Source organism: Fistularia commersonii, chromosome 30, assembly GCF_037954325.1.
Source record: "Fistularia commersonii isolate RoL2024-O1a breed Wild chromosome 30, RoL_Fcom_v1.0, whole genome shotgun sequence".
Taxonomy (NCBI): domain Eukaryota; kingdom Metazoa; phylum Chordata; class Actinopteri; order Syngnathiformes; family Fistulariidae; genus Fistularia; species Fistularia commersonii.
In genome coordinates, this window is record NC_141313.1 from 2,518,480 (window position 1) to 2,543,427 (window position 24,948).

The 24,948-nt window shown below is 41.8% G+C and overlaps 4 protein-coding genes across 4 annotated transcripts; 3 read left to right on the forward strand and 1 right to left on the reverse strand.

Annotated features, from left to right (window-relative positions):
- Window positions 1–1,831: 1,831 nt before the first annotated feature.
- On the forward strand, window positions 1,832–3,392 carry atp5if1a (ATP synthase inhibitory factor subunit 1a). Its single transcript, XM_086178031.1, has 3 exons — window positions 1,832–2,014; window positions 2,887–2,999; window positions 3,099–3,392. Exons 1-3 carry the CDS (start codon window positions 1,943–1,945, stop codon window positions 3,238–3,240), a joined length of 327 nt encoding a protein of 108 aa, XP_086034157.1. The 5' UTR covers window positions 1,832–1,942; the 3' UTR covers window positions 3,241–3,392.
- Window positions 3,393–3,821: 429 nt separating this feature from the next.
- LOC147216068 (heterogeneous nuclear ribonucleoprotein R) lies at window positions 3,822–8,417 on the forward strand. The gene is made up of 11 exons (XM_086178030.1): window positions 3,822–4,001; window positions 4,646–4,806; window positions 4,897–5,015; window positions 5,098–5,205; window positions 5,385–5,498; window positions 5,654–5,830; window positions 6,066–6,201; window positions 6,313–6,518; window positions 6,601–6,750; window positions 6,837–6,958; window positions 7,038–8,417. Exons 2-11 carry the CDS (start codon window positions 4,650–4,652, stop codon window positions 7,642–7,644), a joined length of 1,896 nt encoding a protein of 631 aa, XP_086034156.1. The 5' UTR covers window positions 3,822–4,001; window positions 4,646–4,649; the 3' UTR covers window positions 7,645–8,417.
- A 3,550-nt stretch (window positions 8,418–11,967) lies between these two features.
- On the forward strand, window positions 11,968–14,754 carry dnajc8 (DnaJ (Hsp40) homolog, subfamily C, member 8). The gene is made up of 9 exons (XM_086177820.1): window positions 11,968–12,078; window positions 12,589–12,690; window positions 12,936–12,992; window positions 13,106–13,172; window positions 13,356–13,450; window positions 13,539–13,610; window positions 13,841–13,932; window positions 14,047–14,122; window positions 14,237–14,754. The coding sequence occupies exons 1-9, from the start codon at window positions 12,007–12,009 to the stop codon at window positions 14,354–14,356; spliced, it is 753 nt and encodes a 250-aa protein (XP_086033946.1). The 5' UTR covers window positions 11,968–12,006; the 3' UTR covers window positions 14,357–14,754.
- A 58-nt stretch (window positions 14,755–14,812) lies between these two features.
- On the reverse strand, window positions 14,813–15,876 carry LOC147216070 (uncharacterized). Its single transcript, XM_086177857.1, has 3 exons — window positions 15,527–15,876; window positions 15,344–15,431; window positions 14,813–15,257 (listed from the first exon to the last, which is right to left on the reverse strand). Exons 1-3 carry the CDS (start codon window positions 15,712–15,714, stop codon window positions 15,105–15,107), a joined length of 429 nt encoding a protein of 142 aa, XP_086033983.1. The 5' UTR covers window positions 15,715–15,876; the 3' UTR covers window positions 14,813–15,104.
- Between the last annotated feature and the right edge of the window lie 9,072 nt (window positions 15,877–24,948).

The following is a 24,948-nucleotide window of genomic DNA, read 5'->3' on the forward strand; positions in this document are numbered from 1 at the left end:
CAGGAAGCACAATAGAGACTCTTAATTACCCAGACATGTGAATGAGAAGGTGAAGGGTTATACATCCCTTTATGTGATCACCTGGCAGACGGTGTGAGCCGGGAGAGGCTCCGGCACCCCAGTGACCTCATCCTGAGTGCAAGATAAGCAATATTTATCATATTTATTATACATATAATAATAAGTCAAAATTGGCAGGTGTGTGCTGCAGACTTTAATATGTTTTTGACCATCATTATCCTTCAACTATTCATGATTAGAAAATACCAATATATTTCAGATATTCTTGTTAGAAAATGTCAATATTTTTCAGACATTCTTTTAAAATGATTCATTTAGCCATCCTTGATTGAAAGCATGGATGTATTGTTGTCACTTTCATTGCACTTGATCTGAAATTAATGGGATTCATAAAATGTATTGATGGACAAAACAATCAGACAGTAAAAAAGGATTGACTATGAAAGAAGAAACAGACTGAAAAAAATATGCTTGAATTAAGAAGAGCAAAATCAATTTCTCTAAATTTGCAAGTAAATGGCGTGTTGATTACTTTTTCATTAACCCCAGCCTCAGTTTATTTCACGCATACCAAGCCTGCTTCCTCCTCCTATAGAGGAAACCAAGGCTGCAGAAACATAAAGAAAAGTCCTGAAGCCAAACAAGTTTTTATGTTTCTTTTCAGCCGAGCCTCACAAACCTCATGGTCACAGCTGTACTACAACAACTTGACAGGACAATTGGCACGTCACAACAACATCACCACGCCCACACTCGCTCTCTGACTATCTGTTCTTGCAGGTGATGAAAGGGGAGCGATGGCTGGAGTGAGCTCATTCGACGCTACCGGGGCATTGTCTGGCAGGGAGAGGTCTTCATCGCTGGGACTCCATCATGACTCATCTGTACTAAACACCCACCAGCTCTCTTAGTGTGCAAAACATCCCTTTGTGCTCCCTGCAGCACTTGAACAATGAGCACCAGGCTTAATCCTTTTGTGTAATGCCTCTACAACACCACAATGTCACATTGTTTACAGTCTGGTTACAAAACATACATTCAACTGATTGAATAAACCTGTGCATGCCCTTTACTAGGTGTAAATCAGAATGCATGACAAGGAAGTGCATGTGTGTTGTGCCTGTCGGGATTTAGTGCGCTTCCTTATCAATATGTAAGAGATTGTGGGTGTGCATGATTTCATGCGTGAATCCTTTAATTGAAAATACAAAGGGATGATTCATTTGCCATAATTGAATTGAGAAGGTTTGTCCTGAGAGCGTCTCCTGCATTTTAAAGTGTTCTGATAAGGTGCCCCAGATGGTAATGGTCTGGGAAAAATTCCACCTCCCAGGACGGACATCCATTGCATTTATTTTTTTTTAATTATACGCATATCATTTTTTCACTGACAGCGGGTCAAAAAAATAATTTAAATGAATCATTTAAATAATTTAAATTCGACATTAACAATACTATTTTTAATGATATTGTTATCTTAAATTATAAAAATGTAGACACAAATGATCTAATAACATACAAAACAGGAGAGGAGATTTACAATGGTTTCAATTATGCAGTGATTTCAGTCAGGTGTATATTGATCCCATCATAGTCGAGTCTCGAAATGATTTATAGTTGCAGGTCAAAACATTCTTGACTGTGAGGAGAGTCTACGGGTAGTTAGAGCACGAACCATTCGTGTTATCTGGTTAACTAAATCTTAACTAGTACAGTAATGAGACATCCTGAAAACCGGATCTGCACCCAACACTTGCAATACCACTTTTCCCCACACGGTGGCGGTAATGAGTCCCCTGTTGTTGTGACGTCACCGACATCAAATTTCCGGGTTCTGGAGAACGGACAGATTCAGGCTTGTGGATAAAGTTAAACAGCTTCTTCAAATTGCCCTCCCTGTCTTTTTGTACATGGTGAAATAATGTCACGGCTTCTTTTAAGGACAAACATTAGAAGCTGCATCGCTTCCCAAATTAGAATGGCGTCTGACCAGGTAAACTGACGACTCATATTACCGTTTTGAAAATGGGTTTGCTAACATTTTCCAGTATAAAAGGTGTTTGAGCTAAGCTAATAGCATGGACTGTTTCTCCTTTTCAGCAAAACAATGAATTTCATGTTCTTTCGACTGTTTTTTTAAATCCCCTAAAGCAAAATGGCCCGCAGACCAATCCAACCCAACTGAAGTTATATTGTACAATCCCGACGTGTTAATGTAATCTGAAACGCAAAACAAGGCAGCCGCAGCAGTCAAAGGTCCATCTTTATCATTCAACCCCGAATATCAGTTAAACTAACAGGAACAGCAGCTAATTCAGGAGAGGCTTTGCAGAGAAAACAGTCGGGGCTTTTGCATGTTCGTTGTTTTGTAAAACTTAACAACTGTAATTACATTTTAAGTCGATTTAAATCTACTTGCATTTTAAGGCGCAGCTGTCTTATCATGTTTCTGGGGAATGTGAATCAGGATGAGATGAGATGAGAACAATTTTATTAATCCCGAAGGAAATTGTTGTGCCAGAGTTTCAAGTAAAAAACATAACAGTAATAGATAATAGTAGAAAGGAGGAAGAATAAGAAGTATAATGAAATATGAATTGTCTTAACTGTTAGCAGTAACTACAAAGATTGAAGATTTCCTGCGGCTGAGGGAAAAGGAATTAAAAAGTCTGATAGCCAGTCTGATAGGATCATCAGGACTAAAACATCTTGTGACTTTGTCACAGAGAAAGTGTTTGAAAACCCTATGTTTGTGTGAATGTAATAACATTCTGTGGTTATGTAACACTGAAAAATCCAAAAAGCTTTATTGACATTGTAAAGTGCAATATAATGAAAGTCGTTATTCTTCTCTGCCCACAACAGCTTGGTGAGTTGGGCAAGGGAGCAGGGAAAGGTGGAGGTGGAGGAGGCTCAGTGAGGGAGGCAGGAGGTGCATTTGGAAAGCGCCAGGCAGCAGAGGAGGAGCGATACTTCAGGTGAGATGTCTGGGAGCTTGAGTGAAGAGTGCAAAAGCCCCCCTACAAGAAGAACCCCCCCCTTGACATGAACACCGTCCCTTCCCCTCGCCTTTGCAGGCAGAAGGAGAAGGAGCAGATGGAAGCCCTTAGGAAGCATCATACAGAGGAGATCGAGCACCACAAAAAGGAGATTGAGCGCCTACAAAGGGAGATTGACCGCCACAAGGGCAAAATCAGGAAGCTCAAGCATGATGACTGAAGCTTGGAAACCCATTGTCGCCTGACATTCTTCAAATCCGACCATGTAATCGTCGTAAAGTGTTAATTACTTATCGAATATCAACCTGACACTCCAGATTGGCCGTGTATGACAAAAACAAATTACCAATAAAGGTTTTTTTTCCTTTCAAATTGTCTGTTTCCATTCACATCTCCCTTTTATTCTACATTCTAGATTTCCGGTGAATTTGATTTGAATTCCTTTGCCCAACCTCTACGTGCATGCATGCTAAAAGTGAATATCTGTGAGTATTTAACACGACGCAATCCACAGCGTCACTCTCCGTGTCGGTAAGCCGAATAAACATTTGGTTCTATTGTAAAACCCCGGTGTTGTTGTGGCTCTGCAGCATTGAATGCGGGCTTTCAAAAAAAAAAAAAAATCCGGAAATAATACAGTAATACAAATGCATCTTATCGTGAATTGTGTAAAGAAAACCCGCATCTCCTGTTTCCCAGATGTTATTGTTGGGGCTGCTTATCCCAATCAGTCTCAAAGCCACATCCGCCCACAACCCCCCCCCCTCTTCCCATCCATCCACTTATCGCGATATTTGCGGAACGGCTGCGTTGTTCGGGCCAGTCGACGACGAGACTAGCTGTCTGGAAATTTTGTCTCGTGTGTGTGTGCGGTACACAAACGTATTATTCATAACAATTGGGTGTTTATTTTCCTGTACGTCTGACGAGTCAATCGCTTTTGCGTTTAAACGGCACCGCAGTTTGCCCGCAATCTGACTGGTAAGTGTCGCGCGCTGTGCGTTTGCGCCCCGCACGGCGCGCTTGTTTGATTTCTAAAACGAGTCTTTTCTACACTGCGCGGCCTTCGCACCTATAAGCTCGTTAGCCCGCTAGCTTGCTAGCTGGCTAGCTAACGGACCTCCGTCCGCTCCGACCCCCGCGCGTATGTGCTCGATTCGCGGCGTGTCCGATGTCACCCGAGGCCCCCGTGGCGCCGAGGATGTCGCCCACACCCGCCGTGGAAATTATAAATGTACCGTGGTCACGTCGGGAGTTAGCCTCCTGCAAAGGGGGCGGGACGGCGGCTGTCGTTGGCTTGTTTCTAGAGCCTGGCTTTATGTTACATCGCTAGACGTAAACGCGTCGAACAGGTTGTTTTCAGTCAGTTATATTTATAAACCAACACGGTGCATTGTGGGATTTATTTTTTGCTTCTCTATCGGTACATTTTACATTCACGTAAAGGCTATAAAAGATCACGGATCAACTGAAAGTCGTGACCAATATTTGTAAACAATGTCCTCATGGGGCCGCCTAAGTGTTGTTCTCGGTGAACATTGAGGTAAAGGAATGCCAATAGCTGATGGATAATCGATTGTTTTTTTTTCTCTTACATTCACCTGTATGAAATTGAATTTAAACAGGAGAATGGCGGCCGCTGAGGTGAACGGTAGTTCCGCCCCGGCAAAGGAAGAAGAGGAGCCCATGGATGTGACAGCGACACACACTGAGAATTACCGGACCCTCATCGATGCAGGGCTCCCTCAGAAAGTTGCAGAAAGTCTCGACAACATCTTCCAGACAGGCGAGTACCCGGTCTTTGTCCTGCGGCGAGATGTGCATCCCGGCGCGGTCGTCTCTGGCTTTGTCCTGACTCCGTGCCCTGCCACATCAGGCTTGGTGGCGTATGTTGACCTGGATGAGAGGGCCATAGATGCCCTGCGGGAGTTCAATGAGGAGGGAGCGCTCACCGTGCTGCAGCAGTTCAGAGAGAGCGACCTGTCCCACGTACAGGTAACCACAAGACCGGATCAGTTTTTCTCTATCAAATCTCGGTGGTTTTGACACAACTGCCTCTATTGGTTTGTTTGTGCAGAATAAAAGCGCTTTCCTTTGTGGAGTCATGAAGACCTACAGGCAAAGAGAAAAGCAAGGAAGTAAAGTACAAGAGTCCACTAAGGGTCCAGACGAGGGGAAGATAAAGGTAAACTAAGCTGTGGCACTGAGGTTTGGTTTGAGGTAGGTCTGTGGTTTTCATTACACAACTGTCACCATGCAGCTTGCTTAAGGCTTTTTTGTGTGTGTGTGTGTGTGTGTGTGTGTGTGTGTGTGTGTGTGTGTGTGTGTGTGTGTGTGTGGGGGGGGGTGTTTGGGTTCGTCCAGGATTTGTTGGAGCGAACGGGATACACACTTGATGTCACCACAGGCCAGAGGAAATATGGGGGACCCCCACCTGAGGACGTGTATAAAGGGACACAGCCAGGAATTGGAACTGAGGTAAATCCGTACAGCTGTGCACGGGTTTGTTTTTCTTAATTTTTTTTTTCAGCTGTGTTAATTTAGTATGTTTGGTTATCCTGGGTTCGGGGCAACAAATTACATACGAAGCACACTTATATTCCCCTATCCGTCTTGTTCATCTCGTTCATCAGGTGTTTGTAGGAAAAATCCCCCGAGACTTGTATGAAGACGAGTTGGTGCCGCTGTTTGAATCAGCTGGACCCATCTGGGACCTCAGGTTAATGATGGACCCGCTGTCCGGTCAGAACAGAGGCTACGCCTTTATCACATACTGCAATAAGGAGGATGCACAAAAGGCTGTGAAGCTTGTAAGTCCGGCAATTTTCTTAATCACTCGAGAGTCCACTGACCATAGAGCTATATAAGAGTTGAATGGCCTGAACCACTGATATTTTATAAACTGAGTATAGATGCTTAATAGAGCTTCAGGTCTCCACAAATAGAGATGCAATAATATATTTACCTTAAATGATGAGGGGGGTGCTGTTGAACCATTTAAAGTTTATTTAATACAATCGATGACCTTTCTGTTTTGCTTCCCAGTGTGATAATCATGAAATCCGACCTGGCAAGTACTTGGGAGTGTGTATATCTGTCGCAAACAATCGCCTGTTTGTCGGATCAATCCCAAAAAACAAGACCAGGGAAAGTATTTTGGAAGACTTTGGCAAAGTCACAGGTTGGTTCCGTGACCATTTCTGTCCGTGTGTTTCACCAAAACACTACCATGGCAACCTCGGCATGTGGGAATTGAGACGCGGAAATGACGTTTTGTTTTTCTGCCTTACAGAGGGTCTCCAGGAGGTCATATTATACCACCAACCAGACGACAAGAAGAAGAACCGCGGGTTCTGTTTCCTGGAGTATGAGGACCACAAGTCTGCCGCGCAGGCCCGCCGCCGCCTAATGAGCGGCAAGGTCAAGGTGTGGGGGAATCCAGTGACCGTAGAGTGGGCAGACCCGGTGGCTGAGCCAGACCCCGAGGTCATGGCGAAGGTATGAATATTTGCATATCTCCGTTTTGATTTGTGCCGTTTGAAATGCAAGCCCGAGACTACTAATCGAATCCCCTGCGTAGGTGAAGGTGCTCTTTGTTCGGAAGTTAGCCACAGCAGTTACCGAAGAGCTCCTTGAAAAGACGTTTTCTCAGTTTGGAAAGCTGGAGCGAGTGAAGAAACTGAAGGACTACGCTTTCGTCCACTTCGAAGAAAGGGACGCCGCTGTGAAGGTGGAGTTTCGGTGCTTTTGATCAGATATTTTTCACGGTCCTCAGTTTTCATGTATGTCACTGTAACGAAACGATAATATGGTTAGGCCATGGACGAGATGAACGGAAAAGAGCTCGGGGGAGAGGAAATTGAGATTGTCTTGGCAAAACCCCCTGACAAGAAGAGGAAAGAGCGTCAGGCGGCGCGGCAGACGACAAGAAATACCGGGTGAGGCAGAGCGATGGAGGCGAGACTTCACTCTCCAACAGGAACCGAAATCAATTCAACATTTTCTTGTTCTTTGAAGGTATGACGACTACTACTACTACCCGCCTCCACGTATGCCCCCTCCAGGCCGAGGCCGGGGCCGTGGTGGCCGAGGGGGTTATGCATATCCGCCAGATTACTATGGATATGAAGACTATTATGATGACTACTATGGCTATGACTACCACGACTACCGTGGTGGCTATGAAGACCCTTATTACGGCTACGAGGATGTGTACAGCATGCGCAGCCGTGGCACTCGCCCCAGCAGGGGGGGGCCTCCTCCATCTAGGTCTCGTGGAGCACCGCCGTCACGAGGCCGTGGGGGCTACGCCCAAAGGGGCCCGCCCCTCGGTGGGCCGAGGGGAGCCCGAGGAGGGCGGGGAGCCCCTTTCCAGCCACAGAGGGGCCGCGGTCCTCGTGGGGCCCGGGGCAATCGCGGGGGAAACGTCGGTGGGAAGAGGAAGGCAGACGTGTTTAACCAGCCTGACTCCAAGCGCCGCCAGACCAACAACCAACAGAATTGGGGGTCCCAGCCCATCGCCCAGCAGCCCCTGCAGCAAGGGGCCGACTATTCCGGTAACTATGGTTACAGTAATGACACCATGGAGTTTTCACAGGATTCATATGGGCAACAGTGGAAGTAGAGGCACCAAAAGGTATTTGGCTTAAGTGACAGCGACAACAACAAAAAAAAAAAGTGAAAAACCTCAATAAAAAGGAAAAAAAAAAGAGATTGGCCTCAATTTTTGATTAACTTTTTATTCATCATCCCTCATGGAAAAAAAAAAAAATCTGTACATATTTATCGTAAGAGAAAAAGACCCCAGAATTGGCTCGAGATGATTACCTGGAAAGCAGTTTGGCTGAAGAACTGAAGGTAACCGTTGCGTAGAACCCTTTCGTACTCCTCCAGTTTCATTGGGACATGTGTCTAAAAACACACCAAACACTGTTATTGTTACTTCCTTGTTCCTGAATATTTGAAAGCCAACAGTGAAGACTTACAAAAAAAATGGACATTCACACTCAAAAGTCTGAGAGGACATTAAATAATATTGCCTTGCAGGAAGTTTATTTTCTCCGTGCCCCTTTTTGTCCCCTCCCCTTCTTGTACTCCCTTCATTTGTGGTTTCTCATAGTTGCTTAGGGATATGCTTGTATATAAATGCATATGGTTAGAGCTTCATATTTCATTTTTTTTTCTTCTTTTTTTGCAATGGTGGAGAAAAGAATCCACAGGAAGGAGGAATTCAAGTTTTGTAATGTTCCAAGTGTATGCCTAGCATTTCTAGAGGTCATCAAGTTGTGTTTTTTGTTTTTGTTTTTGTTTTTTTATTAAGCTGATACCATAACTTCCTATGTTTTCTTTGAACTTGCCCAATAGAGTTTGGTTTGGCTTACCTTAAGAGCCATAGCAGTTTGTTCTTTGATGTTATTTGTATTTATAACTTACGTTTGTTCCGTTTCAATAAAACTCCGCTGAGCATCAGTCAATTGTCAAATACTCAAATTCAGTGTTGTCATTCACTATTTGGTTCAATTTCAACCTCAATTCTCACATTTGGATGAAGATCATCTTTTCCAAGTCAAATTTGTTCCTCAAAGGATAATAAGAAAAAAAAAAAAAGAAAAAAAAAAGGCTGAAATCGTGCTCTCAAAACCCCAGGATCAGACAACTCGGAGGATGTTCGGATAATAATGATTTAACAGGATTTTAACCCTTTATCTTTCCAGCAGATATGCAACAGTTGCGTTCCACTCAGATTGTCAGCGGCACGTACAACCACTGAAGGACCAAACTGTACAATTTGATCAACTTGCTATTATCTAAGATTGTACCTCTGCTCAAGTTTGTGTCCATAGATGTACAACGAGCGCAGGTCCAACTCCACCGACTCCCAAATATTAGCAGAAGAAACATGAAAATACAGCTTGTCTTTTTTTTACTGAATTCTTCCTGTTAGACCTTTGGCTTTGACAGATGTTTGGCTACTCTTTGTCCCGTCAGAGCAGTTCTCCATTGACATGCAAGCGTAAGGCCTTGTATTTCTTGTGCTAGAGCCTCGAAACAAAAGAGATTTTGTTGCATTTACAGTGCAAAGCATATGAACCCTGCCGGAGTAAGTAAACATCCCCACAATTTTCTCCAGGGTCATTGGCCTGCGCTTCGCACAAATCATCTTTCCACCATCTGCCGTGTACATCTGTAAACATAATCATAAAAGACAAGGGCAATCTTTGATAATGGCAGCAGGTCTGGGCACTGACCACATTAAAACAGCGACACATTGGGCCTCCCATGGATTTGTGCTGAATGTCCCAGTCATTGTTACTCGTCTTGTCAAGTTTTCTTCAATTCCCTTTTTAGCTCAAAAAATCAGCATCGTCTTTCCTCTCATTTTGAAGACAGTAAGGATCAGACCATCCAAAGGGTTAAAATTCTTCAGCGCTCTTAAGCAAGTCTTCTGTCAAAACTTGATTTTTTTTTAATTTATTTTTTTAATTTTTTTTTTGTTTACATCATTGCTTTTCATAACAAAGTAATTGCCTTTTATTTTGCCATGGTATCATTGTATTTTGTTTCATGTGTGTGTCCTCTTATTCCAACCTGCCTAGGTGGAGAAGCATTGAGAGCGGCGCCACTAGAGTGAGGAACTCACCTGAGCGGTACTCAAGGGTGAGCTAGCCTTGTACAGAGTACTGTCTCCCCTCCTGTGGCTATCTGTAAATCACTGGAGAAACTCTAGCCGTGATTATAATTTTTTTATTTTTTAGTTTTCTTACTGATCAGATTGAGCACCAGTCCTTTTTTTTTCCCCATCATCCATGCTTTCAAGTGCAGAAGTGGCTTAATTTGACTGAATATTAAAATACTGACACCCATTTCGTCACCCAGGTGATTCTGGAGTGCAGAGAAAAAGATCGGTGCATATTTTATTCACGAGTATTGTACCCTTGGCCCAGCGATAAATAATGATGTCCATTTAGGCGAGGCAGATACCGCCGTATCCATATGGAGAATCGGAAGCCAGACAACAATGTAAATCCCCAAACTCTGCAAAAGAACCTGTTGCCTTGGCACCACTATCTCCATCTCTGCTCTTCCCACACATGCATTCTCAGAATAGCTAGGTGGGGGGGGGGGTAGTTCCTCTCCAATAACACTAGAGGTAGCTGCTGCACAGTAGCGCTACTTGTGGACCATTGTTCCTGTAGACACACGCTCCCCCATCTTCGGTCCTCGGTGTAGTAGGTGGAGGCCGTTATTCCATTTTACCTAGACTGCAGAGAGAATTATGAAATAAAAATGTCTCACTTGAAATTGGTTCATGTCAGAACAATGGCCGTACCTCATTCTCATACAATTTCCCTATAACACCACAAGATGGCAGTAGATGGGCTGTACTGTTGATTGCACAGGTAAGAACCTGATGTAGGGGCTCAGCACTGCAGTAGACGACTTATTTTTAGTCAACTTCCAATGTTGTTCATTACATTGCCTTCCAATGCTGGAGTGTCCCTGCTTTGCCTCACTCGTCAGAACTGTGTCTTTACATGTCGCCTTTTGTCAGCAGGCAGTAAAGGAGCACCACAGGTCCATGTGAATGAGTTCACACAAATGGAAGGGAATGATTGGTAAGACTGTCCATCATCTGATTTAATGCTCAAAAAGTCTACGTTTTTTTTATTTTAGCTTTTGTATGACATAGATGTACCTTAGCCATGTATGCATAGTCTTCCCCAAGGAGACTGACTTCTGCAGGTTGACTTAAGCAACACATGTCAAATATGGCATATGAAACCAGGATGCTTTGCCTATGTTTAAAGAGATCAGAATCTGATATATTTTTCTTTTTTTTTTTAATGCACTTGAGTGCAAACAGGATACTCCGGCCTATACAAACATACGTGTTGCATCACGAGTCAATCTTTGTGGCGGTCGCCGTCGAAGATGATAGATCGAGGCCGATCGGCCTGTACTGGCTAATAATGCCCCCCTCCCCATTTCTGTGTGACCTGTAGCTCCGAATCCAGAGACGTGAGGCGCAAACCGGCACTGTGAGCCTCTCATCCCTCGCACAAAACCGCCGCACAAGGCCGGCTCCACGGGGGAACCCCGAGCGCCGTCCACAGGTGAGGAAGATATCTGGCCAAGGCGGCCGCTTCGGCAGATTTCCTCGTAGCATCCGCAAGTTTTGCTGACGCACAAAAGGAGCGCAATTGAACGTGTTTAGCTCCATACGACACATGATTGGTTTGTGAAAATGACTTAAGTCTAATGTGTAACGGCTTCTCGACCCACTGCAGACGCTTAGAGGATGACACGGCTGACTTGTGACGACCCGGGCCTCCACCCTGCGGCCAGCGGCTTTCTTATCCACCTCAAATAACCGCCGTTAAGGGCAATTGTCTCATCTGCATTGCTCAATACATGTTGTCGCTCAAGTAAACATGTGTTTCTATTTTCTTTGAATATACCTGGGCGTAGTAATATTCATAAACAGGTTGTTGTGGGGAAGTCATCCAGTAATTTGTACATTATCATGCACTGTCATGGATGGATGGGGGGGGGGGGGGTAATCCGTTAAAATACCCATACGGTATTAAAGATCAAATATCTATTTTTTGGAGATATTTATCGGTGTTATTTTGAATATTTTCCACGCGTCGTGTGTGTTTAGTTCCTTCCGTGGCTGCCGGCGGATGAACGTCTTTCAATAGCCGTTTACCCGCATCGGCTCTCGGCTAGCATGAAGCGGGGCTTCGCGTCACCGCGAACACGACTCGAGGGGGAAAATAAATTTAAAAGACGGATCGTCAGTGGAGTTCTCCGTGACTGAATGTCCGTAAAAAATATCTGGTTCGGTTTTTAAAACTACAGAATTAGGACCGCAGGCAGCTATGCTAAGACGTTTAGCCGCTTAACTGGGAAATACCTTGAAACATTCAAATTCGCCGTGCGCGGTCATGTGACTCGGCTACGTCATATGTAAACCAGGGTCAAGATGGCGGCGGCCGGAGGAGAGCCTTCTTCCCAGAATATGTCGGATGAATTATTTCAGCATTTCTATACGGAGGTACGATAAACCCCGTGGGGAGTCGGGCGTCCCGGTTTGGTTCTCACCCTGCGTCCGTCCACGGCAGACGAAAGTCGGATTTGAGCCGCCGTTTGTCCGGCGCGGGGCCTCGCCGAGGATCGGGAACCCGCTAGCACCCCGAAGCTAACGTCCACTGACATGGGGTTTCTTTTCTGCGCATTCATTAAATCCAAATCGCCTGAGTTTAGAGATAAACGCTGCCAGTATTGGCATCTTTTGTGTTAATTCAGATTCATAGACATTTTTAATACCGTTTTGAAGTATCCAGTCTCCTAACTGGAGCTCCGGACGTTGCCGCGCCAGCGGAGCTTGATGCTCTTTACAGATTTATGCCTGGAAGTCCAGGTGAAGAAGCAGCATCTCGGTTTTCAGGAATCTCCCTTTTCACTCCTGAATCCTGTCCATATTGGGATGCATAGATTGTGTTTATCGACGTCTCGGCGTGGCTTGTGTGGCTTCTGGTTTTTATTTTTGATGTCCTCTCTGCAGGTGAAGCAGATCGAGAAGAGAGACTCTGTCCTGACCTCCAAACAACAGATAGAAAGGCTCCTCAGGCCTGGGGCCTCCTACTTCAATCTAAACCCATTCGAGGTACTGGACATTTTTGGATTTAAGCTCCATCAAACATCTGGGATTATGAAAATGTTCTTAAATGAAAACGTTTCATTTCTATGAAAATGTTATGAATGTGTTTCTAGCGTCTAAATCAGATCTCTCCATTCCAGATAGTGACGCTATCATCATAGTCACCTGTTTAAATTGAGTTTTATACCTGTTTTAAGTATTCTATCAATATTTTTGTAATATATTTTAATTATTTTGTGTTCAACTACCAGGTGCTGCAGATTGACCCAGATGCAACAGACGACGAGCTGAAGAAAAGGTTTCGAGCGGTAAGCCGACATTTCACTGGACTTCTTCTCACACAACTCTGTGAGAGGGATATGCGTCTCTCTCATTTTTTTTTTCCTCTCTTTAACTTCATGTCGTTTTTCTCCTTGTGCAGTTGTCCATCCTGGTCCATCCAGATAAAAATCAGGATGATATAGACAGAGCACAGAAAGCATTTGAAGGTACGAAGGTCTTGAATTTTCCCTCTGGTTTGTGCCACCGTTCATATCTTCTTCTTTACATCACCTGTGGATCCTGACACCCCAATCGCACTCCACACTTTTCAACGGTGACCCTTTCCATCGGGAAACCGAAATAGAAAAGTCAAAATCGCCTGAGTGTGTGTGTGTCTCACTTTGTTCCAGCCGTGGACAAGGCGTACAAACTCTTATTGGACCCGGAACAGAAGAAGCGAGCATTAGATGTGATCCAAGCAGGGAAGGAATATGTGGAGCACATGGTGAGCGACACCTATGGACTCCACCATCTTTGTTTGTTTATTGTTTGTTTTTTTTCTTATTTTCCCCATGACCCCGTTCTTCCAACAGATAAAAGAGAAGAAGAAACAGTTGAAGAAGGACGGGAAACCACAGGATATTGAGGAGGATGACCCAGAAGTGGTACGTCCATTCATTGAAGAATGGAGGGAATGAAAGCTTTGAAAGATTTTCATTCACAGCAGGATTGTGAAGGAACAGTTGAGTGTTTGTGTTTTATGCCAATGAGACATCAGCAAATGATTTAAACATTCATTTTATTCTGCTTTTTTTTCCCCAAGTGGAAATGAAAGAATGAAACAAATTGTCGAAGTACATCCAAGTTTGTTTTTTTTTTGTGTGTGTTTCCACAGTTTAAGCAAGCCGTGTACAAGCAGACCATGAAGCTTTTTGCTGAGCTCGCCATCAAGAGGAAGGAAAGGGAAGCAAAGGAGATGCATGAAAGGTAAATAAGCTATTTTATTCAAGGTTTTCCACAGCCTGCTTCTATGTGTCTTCTAAATACAATCTCGTAAGCAGTAGTTTATGTCACTTACTCACCTTGTCTTTATTTACAAAGGAAAAGAGCAAGAGAAGAAGAAATTGAAGCAGCAGAGAAAGCAAAGCGAGAGCGAGAGTGGCAGAAAAACTTTGAGGTTTGTTGCTTTCTTGAGTTTACTAAACCCTTGATTTGGAAATAAAAAAATCGTTTGGATTTGTTTTCACCACCTTGTAAAATCTCGTCCCGCGTCACCCCCACCGCCTGCCAGGAAACAAGAGACGGCCGAGTCGACAGCTGGAGGACCTTCCAGGCCAAAGGCAAGACCAAGGAGAAGAAAAACAGGTCCTTCCTGAAGCCGCCCAAAGTAAAGATGGAGCAGAGGGAATGATACTGTAAAAATGGACTACACTAAATTAAAACCCAGTGTTTTCAAGCGCCCTCCGCCGCTCGGTTTGTATGTATGTGTGTATGTGTGTGTGTGTGTGTGTGTGTGTATGTGTATGTGTATGTGTGCGCGCGTGTGTCCCTTCCCTGTCGTCCGCCGTCAGCAGTGTAGTCGTCACCACACCGTCTGACAAACATAGTTTTCTACTTGGGTTTTCTAACGCACACACTCGCGGTCTCTCCGCCGAGATCCCGCCCAGCTTGTGTATGGAGAGGAAAACTTTGCATCTTCCATCTTGGGCTGCCGACAAAAAGGTGTTTGGTTGATCGTTATGATTTTCTTTTTGTTTGTTTGTTTGTTCTTTATTTTTAAAAACAAAATTAAAACTGTCTTCAACCAGCCCTAGTTATGTGATGTGTTTGTGTACACAGTAAATACACTCAGGTGGATTTGGTTTATTATGTTTATTCTGTAAATGAGCACACTTACATACATACATACATCTATGACAGATTATAAAAAAATTCAATCATTATCCATAGAAAACGGTAAGCTGGAGTTTGTGTCCTACAGCTTGCTGAGTATTTACTGCCAACTTTGTTTTTTTTTTTTTACCCGTGACCGATGAGCCGCCTCCCGGATGATCGTTTCAAAGCAGACAGAATAAGGAGATTTAATCCACCAGCATCTGGAGGCCATCCAAGTCTGAGACTTATCTTCTGGATGCAGCCGCTCCTCCAGGAGCGTCTTGTCACATGACCTTGCAGGGATCTCCAGGGGCGGAGGAGGTCAGAGGAGGAGATCCTCCGGCCCCTCCGGTCAGACCGTCCAGGCTCAGGCCCTGAAAGGCCCCGAAGAAGGAGTCGTCTTTCGCCGCCGTCGCCGTCCTCCCCGCTGCGGTTGTCTGCAAATTCACAAAGGGTTGGGGGGGCTGGGGGTGAGCCTGGTGCACGGGTTGGTTAAATAGAACTGACCAGAAGGGTCGCTGACCCGCGGGAGGCAGTGGTGGCTCCTGAAGTGGGTCTTCCGGACGGACCTTTCTGCGTTCTTCTTGGCCAGGAGGGCCTGCTGCCGCTTCCTGGAGGGGGAAAAAAGATGTGTGTGTGTGAGAAGGGGGGGGGGTGGGCTTAATTAATAATCTATAACCACGTAATCAATAACCGAGGCGCTCACCTCTCCTTTTTCAGCTCGGCCTGGTAAACCCGGAGCCACGAGTCCGGGACCTTCTGGCCCCCGCAGGGGAGACTCCTCCGACGGCTGATGCTCCTCCTGCGGGTGAAACTGCTGCGGCGGCCTCGGCCGGCGGGCTGGCTCTTGGCAGAGACGCAGCCGCCAGTGAACAAGGACGTGATGGAATTCATCGCACACACTCTAGACTCTTACGACTGTATGCCTGTGTGGGTCAGACCAGGACAACCATCCGGGGTTTTCTCACAAACACCGAGGAGAAAAGGTAAATACTCCGGTTTGATAGAAGTCCAGAGTGCGGTGCAGAAGCGGCGTCTTCCTCTGGTGTGTCCCGGTCCCGGATCTCCTTCCCAGGGATCACCGGCAACTCTTAAACCAGGGATTACCAGATGAGGCAAGACACGTTAATCCCATTAAGGAGACACAAACCGGGACTGCAGGTGCTCTCTGACCGCGGCTATTTGTGTGTGTCTGTCTGTGTGTGTGTGTGTGTGTGTGTCTGGTCAGGTCACGCAGGGAAGTATGAGGAGGAGGAAGAGGAGGCCAGACAGATGGCACCTGAACACACCAGACAAGGTAAAAGGTAGAAGCCACTTCATTGATTTAAAAACAGCTGTTGTCCTCATTCATTCATTCACGCATTCATTTATTCATGTTCTCCAACAGCCCCAGATCCCTCAAGCTGGGAAGACATTTGACAAAAATTCAAGACAGTTTCTCATTGATTTTGACCTGATTTTGTTTTTTTCAATTTGAAGGATTTCAGGCAGATTTTTCAGGAGGGTATATATATGTACATATATATACACACATATATACATATACAGGTGCTCCTCACTTAACAATGGGGTTACCTTGCAAGGGGTCTGTGGTAAAGCGAGTAAGTTGTACTACCGTACACTATTTGCATATGAAGCGGCCATTTGTAGAGTTCCATTTTACATTTATTTCCTTTAATGTTTATATTTGCATGAATAATGGCCAATTCTAAGTGCAGGTAAGCGCATACAATACATACTCACACCTCCGCAGCCAGTGCATTCAATACCACCCGTATATATGTATATATATATATATACATACTCACGTATACATATGTACATACGCATACACACCATATATGAATATCTATATTGACACATACATATAAACATGAATACATACATACATATATGTACATATATAAACAAACATTTATATATACATATACATACATACATACATACATACAAATAAACATATACATATGCATACATATTTACTGACATATAGACACATACATATCTACATATACATTTGGAAATCCATACATATATATATGTATATACATCTACATACATATATACATACGTATATATATATATATGCATATATACCTGTTCGGTATATATGTATATACCTATAAATTTATATATATCATGTATATATACGTCTTTTTCCCTTCAGGGGTCGCCACAGCAACTCAACCTTCTCCATCTAACCCTGTTCTCTGTATCCTCTCTCACACCAACTACCTTCATATCTTCAAATCTTCTCTTTGGTCTTCCTCGAGACCTCCTGCCCGGCTGCTCCAATTCCAGCATCCGTCTATCAGTATATTCACTCTCCCTCCTCTGTACATGACCCAACCATCTCAGTCTGGCTTCTCGGACCTTCTCTCCAAAACATCTTACATGTGTTGTTCCTCTAATAGACTCATTCCTGATCCTCTCCATCCTGGTCACTCCCAAAGAGAACCTCAGCATCTTCATCTCTGCCACCTCCAGCTCTGCCTCCTATCTTTTCACCATTGTAACTGTTTGTAACTGTTTCCATACAGCATCGCTGGTCTCACCACTGTCTTTTACACCTTCTCTTTCATTCTCACTGATAGTCTTCTATCACACTTTTCTCCACCCATTCCAACCGGCTTGGACCCGTCTCTTCACCTCTTTTCCACACTCTCCATTGCTCTGGACTATTGACCCCAAGTATCTGAAATCCTCCAACGTCTCGATCTCCACTCCCTGTAGCCTCACCGTTCCACCCGAGTTCCTCTTATTCACACACATATACTCTGTCTTGCTGCAACTAACTGTCGTTCCTCTCCTTTCTAAAAGGATACCTCCACCTCTCTAGATTTTCCTCAACCTGTTCTCTGCTCTCACTACAGACCACAATGTCATCTGCAAACATCATGGTCCATGGAGATTCCCATCTAACCTCATCTGTCAGCCTGTCCATTACCGCTGCAAACAAGAAGGGGCTCAGAGCTGATCGCTGATGGAGTCCCACCTCCACCTTGAAGTTCTCTGTTACCCCTACAGCACACCGTACCAGTGTCTCAAAGCTAGCATACATGTCCTGCACCAGTCTAACATACTTCTCGGCCACTCCAGACTTCCTCCTATAATACCAGTGCTCCTCTCTTGGCACCCTGTCATATGCTTTTTCTAGGTCTACAAAAACACAATGCAGCTCCCTCTGGCCTTCTCTGTACTTCTCTATTAGCATTCTCAATGCAAATACTGCATCTGTAGTACTCTTCCTAGGCATGAAGCCATACTGCTGTTCACAAATGCTGACTTTTGCTTTCAGTCTAGTTTCCACTACTCTTTCCCATAACTTCATTATGGATCATCAACTTTATATCCCCATCCCCCTGATTCTTAAGAATTGGCACCATCACACTTCGCGTGCATTCTTCAGTAATTTTCTCACTGTCTAAGATCCTGTTGAATAATCTAGTCAGAAACTCTACCGCTGTCTCTCCTAGACACTTCCACAACTCCACAGGTATATCATCAGGGCCAACTGCTTTTCCACTCTTCATCCTCTTCAATGCCTTCCTCGCTTCACTTTTATTAATTTGTGCTACTTTGTGATCTACAACAGTCACTTCTTCTACCCTTGCCTCTCTTTGTTCCCATTCATCAGCTCTTCAAAGTAGTCTTCCCATCTTCCCATCACTCTTCTAGCATAATGTCAATACATTTCCCTCTATCCTTAATCACCTGGAGCTGTTGTACATCCTTTCCATCTTTGTCTGTTTCGCTGGATACCCTTCTTGACACAAACCTCAGAGAGCCGGCCTGTGCCGCCCTGAGGCTGCATTAATACAATATCTACCACATTTTCTATTTAATTTTTGAATTTAAACATACCAACAAACATTTGACCAATCAATTCGGCACAGGAAATGACGTATTTAATTTTCTCTGCTTTCCACCAATGTTATAAATTAGGGGGCGTGGCCAACGAGCGGACCGGAAGTGGAACCGAGCTAGCAGCAGCACTAGCAGCGGTAGAGTGGGACGCCGACCAGGGGAGACAAACACATTTAAACGTTTTTTCTTGATGAAATTGCTGACAGTTCTTTAAAAGAGTAACTGGTCCACAAACCAAATTCATCAGAGAGAGGTAGTGAAATCTGTAACCGTCATTTTGTTTCATTTAAAGGTGAGCCGCCGCGGGCAGCAGGTAAGAGGCTAGTAGCATTAGCATCGACCTTCTTTTCTCTCTGGTCAGTTCAGGACAGACTTCTTGTTAACGTTCTGTGTTTAATTCTGAAGGGTTCAATCACAATTCAATGTAAATGCTGCAGTCGCTGGAGTTCCTTTGTGCATCATTCTGTAAGCCAAAACCGCTCTGAAATATTTTTTTAATAGTCTGCTTTTGGACAGAAAAAACCTCAATTACATTGTGAGAAACAAGCAGAGATGTAAAGGTTAGCTGCAAAAAGACAGAATACAGGTGTGTGAATAACAAAGATCAGAGAAGAAAGATGAGGCTACAGGATCGAGAGGATTTTATGTAAGCTTGTCAACAGTGCAGAGCAATGGAGGGTGTGGAAGAGGACATTTTTGGGTGGATCAAACGTGGACATGATGTGAGTTGGTATGAGAAAAAGGAATGCAGGTAAGAGATGGATGCAGGTGGTTTGCAGAAGGAAGAAAGTGAGGGTTCCCAGAAAGTTTTAAGTGTAAAATATCTACCCAACACTTTGCACTCAGTCCTGTTAAATCATTCTTTCATGTTGCTCAGACCGCTAAAACAGACAGTTCATCTAAATCTTGCTGTGATGGTCTTAAGTTAGACAATTCTACAATTCAACAATTTCCTTCGGGATGAATAAAGTTGTTTTTCTTCTATTGTTCTGTCTGCAGGGTTTTTTCGTCAGCAATAGGAATGGCAAAATTGTTGATGAAAACAAAAACAAAAATGACTTAGGGTCAGGGTAGGATTGAAAGGAAAATAGGCATTTTATTTCCTGTTCAGCACATGAATTTTAATCAGATAGGCACTTGAAATGATTAATTTCTTTAGTTTTCTGAATGACGTCTACAAATTAAGGCAGCGTTAATATTTTTAAAACCTATATAGAATAGCTCCGAGGTTGTCATTGAATGTTGTCCAATCAGTCTTGTAACATTTGTTGTGATCTGGTTGAGCAGCTCAGATCGTTTGGTGTGGATTCGAGCGTCTGCGCAGAATGACGAAGACAACGAAGCCGTAACACCACGTCGATGGCAGCTCCAACATTGAATAAAGAAGTTCCTTTTTCATCATTTTGGAGACTGTGTTTTATTTATATTTCTGTGTTAAAAACATATGTGTTATATATCTTCTTCTTCTTTCGGCTTTTCCCGTCAGGGGTCGCCACAGCGAGTCAACTTTCTCCATCTAACCCTATTCTCTGTATTTTCCTCTCTCACACCAACTACCTTCATATCCTCTCTCACTACGTCCATAAATCTTCTCTTTGGTCTTCCTCGAGACCTCTTGCCTGGCAGCTCCAATTCTACCAATATATTCCGAACCATCTCAGTCTGTATGATTTTAATTGGCAAAAAATAAATGTTTCCTTTTCTATCGGGGACACACTCACACATCAGCCCCCGCCTCCGCGGGTGGCGAGGGGGTGGCTGGCGCCCATCTCTCAGCCTATCGGGCCACCCTGTATTGCACAGGGTCATTCACACCATTCATTCCTAGGGACACTTTACAGTTGCCAATCAACTTAAATGCATGCTTTTGGCCAGTGGGAGGAAGGGAGGAACCCACGCGGACACGGGGAGAACATGCCAACTCCGCACAGATGACAACTGCACACAGTAGTTGCTGTGGGGCTTGAACCCGAGTTGCTTTGCTGTGAGGCTACAGCTCTAACCGCTGCGCCACCAAGCCGCCCACCAATGATCCCTGCGGATGTTATACTTGACATATATGTAAAGATGTAAAGATCAAAGTATTTAATAAGGATAGTCCATTCATTCTGAACTAGGGTGTTATTTTTGTGTTCCCTTTAATTTTTTTGAGCTGTGTATATGTGTGTCCATTTGACCTGAGAAGTCGTAAAATAAACTGATAATTTAACTTATTTCAGCTCCAGTGTTTTATTCGGATATTTGTTTTGAACATAAGTATCACAGATAAAATCCAATGTGACTGTTGAATAACTCAAATCTGCAAGTCATTACTCATTACCCACACATTATCCGAACAACATCTCAGTATTTCACATATAAAATTCTGTAACTGAAACGAGTTTTGTTTTGTATGTTCAGTCTAATTTTATTTCAGTTAATAGTTGACTTGTGAACACTGAAAAGGAAAAGTTAAGCCCAGCCACGGGTTGAGTCGCTGTCAAGACAGCCTTTTGCTTCTCCACGGGTTGGTGTCCCCTCAGCCTCTCAGGCGTAGTGGTCGACATGATCCTGTGTATATAAATACATACATATACAGACATACTTGTCCCGCTTGTTCTGAGGATGAGCAAGGAGTGCACATAATTCATACACACCTACATGTATACATGCACACACATACATAGGTATACACATACATTCAACCATGCATACATACACACAAATACATCCATTTACACATACATGCAAACATACATACACAAACACACATACATACATGCATACACACAAATACATACATAAAAACATACATATGTACATACAATCATACATATGTACATACATACATAAGTGGAAACGTACATATACACATGAATAATTAAATATATACATAGATCCATACATACACACAAACATACATACAATCACACTAGATGAATACATTCGTACATTCAACTATGCATACATACATAAACACACATACATATATATACATTCATACACACACGCATACATTCATATGTACATGCAAAAGTATGCATTCAAACTCACATATATATACACGTGTAGTACAAATCATACATACATACATACAAATATATACATACATACACACACACATACATTTATACATACATACACATGAGTTGACATACATACATACATACATACATACATACAAATATAAAGACAGTCATGGCCAAAAGTTTTGAGAATGACACAACAAAGAAACATCGGGAAAATACCTAAAAACCCTGAAGGATCAGACTTTGTTAAAGTGCCATTCTCAAACATTTTGGCCATGACTGTAAATACATACATGCATACATATACACATTCATGTATTCATACATACACACATAAATACATACAAAAAACAGAGATATTTGTAGATATTCGTGTATTTGCAAGTGTATTTGCGGTCCCTATATCCTCTATTGTAAGTCGCTTTTGATAAAAGCATCTGCCGAATGCAATGTAATGTAATGTAATGTAAAGATACATTCAAACTTTTACACATACCTACATACATACATGCATACATACATACATAAATACATTCAGCCATACATACACACTAACATACATACATGCATGCATGCATACATACATGCATATATACATACACACATACATACATACATACATACATACATACAACAAATGTATTTATACATACATACACATACATATATGTTTTCATACAGATACATGTAGACATACATATATAAATACATACATAAATACATGCACACACAAACATATATACATAGATAGATAAATATCTACATACATTTATACAAAAATTAATACATTCACACAAACTTATATACACATACATACAAATGTATACATACATAGATAGACACACACATACATACATATATACATACACACATGCATACACACTGATTGATACATAAATACTTACAAACAAATATATACAAACACATACATACATACACAAACACATACTTATATATACAAACATAAATATTTACATACATATATACACACATACATACATATATATATATGCAGACATACACACACACCTTCATGTATTCATGCATACATACACACACGCATGCATACAGTCAAATATACATGGATACATACATACATGCACACACCTACATATATACATATGTATACATACATATATACCCCCCCCGAAAGAAAGACAAAAAACACGAAGAAATGAATGTATGTATGTATGTATGTATGTATATGGTCTTGAGATTGCTATTTGGTAGTGTGGTCACTTCTGACTTCTGACTACTGAACGACTGAATTGCACTTCTTGTAAGTTGTTTTGGATGAAAGCATCTGCCAAATGACAGTACATATACATATATACATACATACATACATACATACATACATACATGTAAACATGCATATGTACATTTACACGCATATACATTCATACACACATACATACATACACATACATGTATGAATACATATATACATTTACACATATATACATTCATACACACATACATAAATGCACATACATATATATACATAGATACATATATACCTACATTTATACATACACACACAGACACATACATACATACATACATATACATACATATATATACATACATTACCCATGTCCTTCCAACATATATAAATACAAACATATACATATATTCATACCTACAGACATACATAAATATATACGTACTTACACACCCATTGATATAAAAATACTTACATACACACATATACATACATACATGCATACATGCATACATACATACATGTACAGTGCCTATTATAAGTATTCACCCCTTGGATGTTTTACCCTTTTAGTGCTGACATTATATATTTTTTTCATTGACATTACTTTGTAGAAATCTGTTCTTACTTTGACATTAAAAAGTTTTTTCCAATAAACTTTTGTGTTAAAAAAGCCAAATTCTATTGACCTCGATTGATTTATGGAGCCACTAAAAGGGTAAAACATCCAAGGTGGTGAATACTTATGATAGGCACTGTATACATACATATATAAATACACACAAACACATGAATACACACACACACACACATATATATAAATACATACTTACATACACACACACATACATTCATAAATACTTACATCTATCTATACAAGCATACATACATACATACATACAAATGCATACATAGACACATACATACATGCATACACACCCATACATACATACATACATACATACATGCATACATACACACATTCATGTATTCATGCATACATACACACTTACACGGAAACATAAATATATACATACAAATGTACATACATGCACACACATACATATATACATAGATGCATGCATACACACCTACATACATTTATACATTAATTCATACACACCTACATATATACATGCAGACATACACACGTACATACATACATTCAACCATGCATTCATACATACATAAATACGTTCCTCAATAGAAACACACAAACATACATATATATATAAACATACACAAATACATACATACATATCTTCATACACACCTACATACATACATGCACACACATACATAGGTACATACATACATTGAACCATGCATACACTTATTCATGAATACATTCATCAATACATATAAACAACAAACATATATATATATAAACATACACACATACATACAAACACATACATAGGAAGTACATACATACATAAACACACACACACTCACATACATCTATTCATGTATGTATACATACATACATATAAATGTATACAAACATACATATATGTATACATAAATTTATACAAACACACATACATATATACACAGGCATACACACATAAATATATACATACATACACATACATATATATACAGACTTGTATACATGCATATATACATACAAATGAATACATACACACATACATGTATGCATACATATACACATACATACATTCATAAACACACACATATACATACATACATGCTCACACAGATATATACATACACACATAAATACCTACCTACATTTATACAACAATTCATACATACATACACTTATATACATACATACATATGAATACATATCCACATACGTGTGATCATACATATATACATACGAATACATACCCACATACATGTACTCATACATATACACATTCATACACACCTACAAACGTACATACATGCACATAAATACAAACAAACATACATACATACAAACATACATACATGTATATACGTATATATACTTATATATGTATAAATGTATATATTTGTACATACATAGATAAACCTACA